At 33.5% G+C, this 5,879-nt stretch overlaps 1 protein-coding gene across 2 annotated transcripts; it reads left to right on the top strand.

Moving 5' to 3' along the window:
* Positions 1-360: 360 nt before the first annotated feature.
* LOC107643722 (ACT domain-containing protein ACR4) lies at positions 361-4,155 on the top strand. 2 transcript variants are annotated; one of them, XM_016347442.3, is made up of 8 exons: positions 361-562; positions 1,197-1,284; positions 1,409-1,454; positions 1,560-1,674; positions 1,785-1,852; positions 1,966-2,559; positions 2,658-2,762; positions 3,481-4,155. In XM_016347442.3, exons 1-8 carry the CDS (start codon positions 376-378, stop codon positions 3,814-3,816), a joined length of 1,539 nt encoding a protein of 512 aa, XP_016202928.2. In that variant the 5' UTR covers positions 361-375; the 3' UTR covers positions 3,817-4,155. The 2 variants fall into 2 exon arrangements, with proteins under 2 accessions (XP_016202928.2, XP_016202930.1); XM_016347444.3 differs by lacking the exon at positions 361-562 and adding an exon at positions 857-1,076.
* The last annotated feature ends 1,724 nt before the right edge of the window (positions 4,156-5,879 follow it).

Genomic DNA, 5,879 nt, shown 5'->3' with positions numbered 1-5,879 from the left:
AGAGAGATAGAAAATAAAATAAAATAAAGGGAGTAAGAAAGCGAGCGATAGTGACAGAGAGAGAGGGGGGTATCTGCGATTTTTTGGATACTTTTTTGAAGTTGCAGGTTTTGGAGCATCGTGTCGGGGCAAGGGTTCAGAATTGGAAATATATATTTTAGATCAACCTCTCTGATACTAACTGATTATCAAGGCAAAAAATAAAGATTTAATTATCCTTAAATTAACATAATTTGAGTCACATACGATTTTATTTTTCATCGTATTAATTAATTCTTTTATTCTAAAAGATTTTTCATATATTTTCCCTTTATTTTCTAATTATATATATATATATATATATATATATATATATATATGAGAGGATCGAAGGAGATGTGTGGGGGTGTGCTATTGAGATCCCTGTGGGGTTTACATACAAGAAGAGAAAAAACCAGGCACACATATAAATACATATATTCACAGGTTTGTTACTTTTCAACAAGTAAGAACGCCACATTCATCAAAGGCCTTATTTTTGTGGTGGTAGCAGCATATCACGAATTCTCAGAACCTGCAATGGGTAGGTGTTCTTGTCCTCTCTTCGTTTGTGGTTTCCTGCTTTCTCGTGCTTTGGTCTTAGATTCATCCTTCCTTTTTATTGTTTTGTTTTTTATTTTTAAATTGTCCGCAATTAAGTGGGAACAACATATTCCCTGGATTCATGGTTTCTGAGGGTTAAAATGTTTCATCTCCCTAGTCCTGGTGGCCCCTTTCCTCCTTAGTCTCTCTGGCTATTGCAATTTGCAAGCTGTTATATTGTTGTTTTGTTTCATTGGCTTAAATAGGATTCGTTGCTCTGTGATTCCTTCTTTTTATCACATTAACAGCTAAGCAACACACAGCAAAAATATACCCCACCACACAGACCCTTATTCGTACCCCCAACCACTTTTTTTTTTCCTTTTCTTTTCTTCCTTACTCGGTTATTCTTTTTTAACCCACCCTTATTCACTCTCAATTCTTCTCTTTCTCTTTCTCTTTCTCTTTCTCACACACATGCTCTGTGTTTTGTGCAAGGGCTTATTCCTAAGGAGGTTCTCCTCTTCATTCATTGTCATCAAATTTTTTACATGAATTTTTTATTATTTTATTGTTCTTCATTATTTCTACCGTTTTCCTCTCTTCTAATTTTTTATTTTTGTTTGCCTTTATAGCTTATATTTCTGAGGCCAACATGAATTTCTGTTCTCACTACATGGATGATGAATATGAGAAACTGTTCCGAAGACTCAACCCTCCCAGGTACCAATTTTTCTCGTTCCCCATTCTAATGAAACGATTCTCTCATTTTAGGTGAAAAAGAAAAATGGAAAAAGGTAAAAATTTGAATGATTCCACCCTCATATATCTTCTGTAATCTTGTCAGAGTTGTAATTGATAATGAATCCGGCAAGAGCGCCACTGTTATAAGGGTATGCATCCTTTTTGTTTGTTTTCTTAATTTTCTTCCATTATCATCATCGTCATCATTTATTATTAATTGTTTGTTCAATGATGATGTTCCTTTTATTGTGCAGGTTGATAGTGCAAACAAGCATGGAATTCTTCTTGAAGTTGTACAAATCCTCACTGATCTGAACCTCATCATAACCAAAGCTTACATTTCTTCTGATGGTGGATGGTTCATGGATGGTAATACATTTAATCTGACCTAATTGTATGTTCTGATTTCACTGAATCACAATAATTGTTTGGGGGAAAATGTTTAATATGTCTGTTTCTTTATTATTCTTCTATGCCAGTTTTTAATGTCACTGACCAAGATGGAAACAAAGTTACGGATGAAGCTATTTTGGAATACATTGAAAAGGTGTGTCTCAATTTGGTGATTTCTTAAATTCCTTCTCTGCTTATGGATGTAGTCTTGGTGTTTTTGTTGCAATTTTTTTTGTGTTGCTTTAATTTAATTTGATTTTTGTGCAGTCTCTTGGTCCCGAATCATGTGTTTCATCTCCCATGAGGTCCGTTGGGGTGAAGCAAACAGTGGACCACACCACAATAGAGCTTATGGGGAGTGATAGGCCGGGGCTGCTCTCCGAAGTGAGCGCCGTCCTCACCAACCTAAAGTGCAACATTGTGAGTACAGAGGTGTGGACTCACAACACCCGTGCGGCCGCTGTGATGCATGTAACCGATGATGAGACAGGCTCTTCAATCACCGATCTGAAGAAGCTGTCTCTGATCAAGGAGCTTCTTTGCAATGTGCTTGGTGGTGGAAACAGAAAAAGGGTTGCCAAGACTATTGTTACTGATGAAGTCACAACGCATACCGACAGGAGGCTTCACCAGATGATGTTTGATGACAGGGATTATGAGCGAGTTAGTGACGACGAATTTGACGAGAAGCAGAGGCCAAATGTGAATGTTGTGAATTGGTCTGATAAAGATTATTCGGTTGTTACCATTCAGTGTAAGGATAGGCCGAAGCTTCTATTCGACACAGTTTGCACTTTGACAGATATGCAGTACGTGGTTTTTCATGCGAACGTCAATGCCGAGGGGCCAGAAGCATATCAGGTATAAGGCATTTTCAAAGCCATGAATTCCTTTTGTTTTTTTCTGGTTGGTCTTTTGACGACATTGGTTAAAACATTTTGTGGATTTTGCATGTGTAGGAATATTACATAAGGCATATAGATGGGTCACCTGTAAAATCAGATGCAGAAAGACAAAGGGTGATACAATGTCTTGAAGCTGCAATTGAAAGAAGAGTATCTGAGGTGAGGGACTTTTATGCTACTGAATCTGTGATTTTTTAACTTTTAGTTATTGCTTTGAAATCTGCAATTTGGTTGTGTATTTTTTTTTTAATAATTAGAGTAAACAAGCTTTTGAGAAACTTTTTACATGTCAATTAGTTATTCATGAATATTTACTTGGACATTTATATTGATGGTGCAAAAATGTGATCTATTCATAAACTTTACTCTGAAAATATATGGTGAATATGACTCTTATTGGTGTCATGTAAAATGGACCTTTATAGTTGGGAGTTACTTCGACTGTAATTGTCATCTCTCACTGCCAACTTGTTTTTTCTGATTGTGGCCTATAATTCAATCACCAATAAATAAATAAATAAAAAGACTAATTCAACTTGGTTCTTTTTCTTGTGGTTAACAATTTGTCCTTGATTGAGGAGCAGCCACAATCTTTTGATGGTTCTGAAAAAAATGTCAATTTTTATTTTTTATTTTTAGTGACAGTTTCTTGTATCCTGCTGTCCTTTTATTGTAGTGACTATTATCTGTTGCTATTATTTTTTCTTGCGGCTTGTTATTTAGTCCAGAGATCTTTTCCCCTTTGAATAGTCTTTTCTTTATTTATTCAAATGCCTATTAGGTAGATTTGGTTTGTTTCTCTATCAACCACTGCTTTGTTTGGTTTGGCCTCTTATTCACAAAGACTAACAATTTTTTATTATGTTTCAAAATTTAGGGTTTGAAGTTAGAACTCTGCACAACTGATAGAATCGGACTTCTTTCTGATGTCACGCGTATCTTTCGAGAGAACAGCCTCACTGTTACAAGGGCAGAAGTGACCACGAAAGGAGGCAAAGCTGTTAACACGTTCTATGTGCGTGGCGCCTCCGGTTGCACAGTTGATTCTAAGACCATAGAATCAATTCGGCAAGCAATAGGGAACACTATCCTTAAAGTTAAGGGCGCCCCTGAAGAATCTGTTCCTCAGGATTCCCCTACAAGATCTCTCTTTGGTGGTCTTTTCAAGTCCAGATCCTTTGTTAATTTCGGATTGGTCAAGTCTTATTCCTGAGAAAAGAGTATATATTCTCTCTCGCTCTCATTGTACAGTGAAAGTTCTTGAGGTGCCAAAAAAAAGGCCTTACCCCAAATGAAGTGTGACTTTAGTTTTAAGGTTTAGGATATTAGGATCATTAGAATATCTCAAAAAGGTTGAACCTTAGGGAGAGTAGCTTGTAATTCTCAACTCCTCTTCTGCTTTTAGTTTTAGTTTGCCATTGTGATTCTCTCCATTCAAGAGTTGGAGTGTTGGAATCACACAGAACCTTAGTCAATTAAAAGCTTGAAACTAGTTTCAACTTTCATCATGTACATATATTTTCTCATTTACTAATTTAATTTTCTAGAAGCATTTAATGATTCTCATATTTGTTTAGTTAATAGTTAATACTATGTTACTTTTGGAGTAATACTATATTCTCTTTGCATATCTTTGTGCATGCTCCGTAGAACTAGAATGAAATTGCAAATCAAATTGAAAACGGCAATTATAGCTTAAAATGCATAATCATTACCGGACTTAGAGTATCTCCAATGAAATACTTTTAGAATATATTTTTTAATATTTTCAACAACTGAATTGATTTAGACTTAAAATTTGTATTGGATTTGATTTGTGATATAAAATTGGTACCATCTTAGAGATATTGTATTATTTTATTAGAGAACTACTAAAATCTGCTTTAAAATTCTTATAAAATCTAAAATAAAATTAAAAATTAAAACTAGTATTAAAAATGTTCTTAGCATCCAATTAACTATGATTGTCTCTTATAAAATCTGCTTTAAGAGTATTTACTGTTTAGAATTATTCATTACCTTTGTAATCAATTTACATATTCCATTATGATTGTCTCTTATACAATCCAGTCACATGAATTTGATGCATTATATGAATTTATAGTAATACTTTTATGGGAGACAGTATCAGTTTTTTTCCTAAAAAAATTGGGAGCAAATATGAAAATTGTCCTCACATTTTTTCCGTATTATTCGTATACCAAAACATTTTTAAACCGATTCAATGTTATCTTATAATTTCATTAAAAATATTAATAGACGATGTATATTTTGTGAAATATCGATTCTTTTATCATTTATTAGAAAAAAAAGCTTATATAAGAATGTGATGCATAGTTGTAAGAATCAGACCCGTCCGACTGATTCAACAAAAAAATTAGTGAATTGAATTGTTAACTAGTCTGATTTAGTTTCTGGATCGCTTAAGGACAAAAATCGATAAGAATTTATCAAAATAAATGAAAATCGGTCAAAATTGATGAAAACCAATAAAAAAAACTACTCCAACCGAATCAATTAAGAGAAAATTTTAAACTTGATGAAAATATGGTTTAAATCAGGGTCTTTCTTGTGACTGCATGCTCCGTTTGCCACTAAACTATGTTTTTACTTATTATTTTATATGCTAACTATTAATTATATAGCTCATACTCTTTTTATTATATAATTAATCTTAGTTTTTCTTCTCTTGTAAATTTCATACTCGTCCAAGTCAACTTGAAGTTATTTCTATCTAATGCGTTGTCTGTTCTCTTAATTGTCCTTCTTTACGAGTTTTGTATTCTTTTGGATCAATAGAAAGCTTGTTTGATGTCCCATGCTTCATGGATCTTGTTTGAACTCCTTTGATTTAAGATCCTTTCTTGTTTGGTCTGATTTCTTTTAATCACATCTTAATATTCTTGAATGTTCTTATGTGATGGCAATTTCAAGTGAATTCTTAGAGTTTTGCTGTGAACTTTTGAAATAAGTTTTGGATTCTCTTAAGAAATCTAAATCGATTCTTTTCGCTTAAATTGCATCCATAGTTATTCTTTAAATTGACAAAGTTGTTTTGAAGTTGGCATGCACTGTTTTAAATAAAGTTTTGAAACCGACTGATAAGCAAATTTTTACCTTGGAGTTTCCTTTTCTAAATACAGTTTAACTAGTTCCATATTTGTTATAAAACTTATACACGCTTGTTTGAATATAAGCTTTGGAAATTCTTGGACAAACCTTTGATTTCTTACAACCTTGCCGTGATTTCAGTGTATACCTTATTTGATTGAGCAA

This window comes from Arachis ipaensis, chromosome B5, assembly GCF_059453495.1.
Source record: "Arachis ipaensis isolate K30076 ecotype BB chromosome B5, ASM5945349v1, whole genome shotgun sequence".
Taxonomy (NCBI): domain Eukaryota; kingdom Viridiplantae; phylum Streptophyta; class Magnoliopsida; order Fabales; family Fabaceae; genus Arachis; species Arachis ipaensis.
The sequence above is the reverse complement of the archived record's forward strand: the minus strand, read 5'-3'. Positions and strand labels throughout refer to the sequence as shown.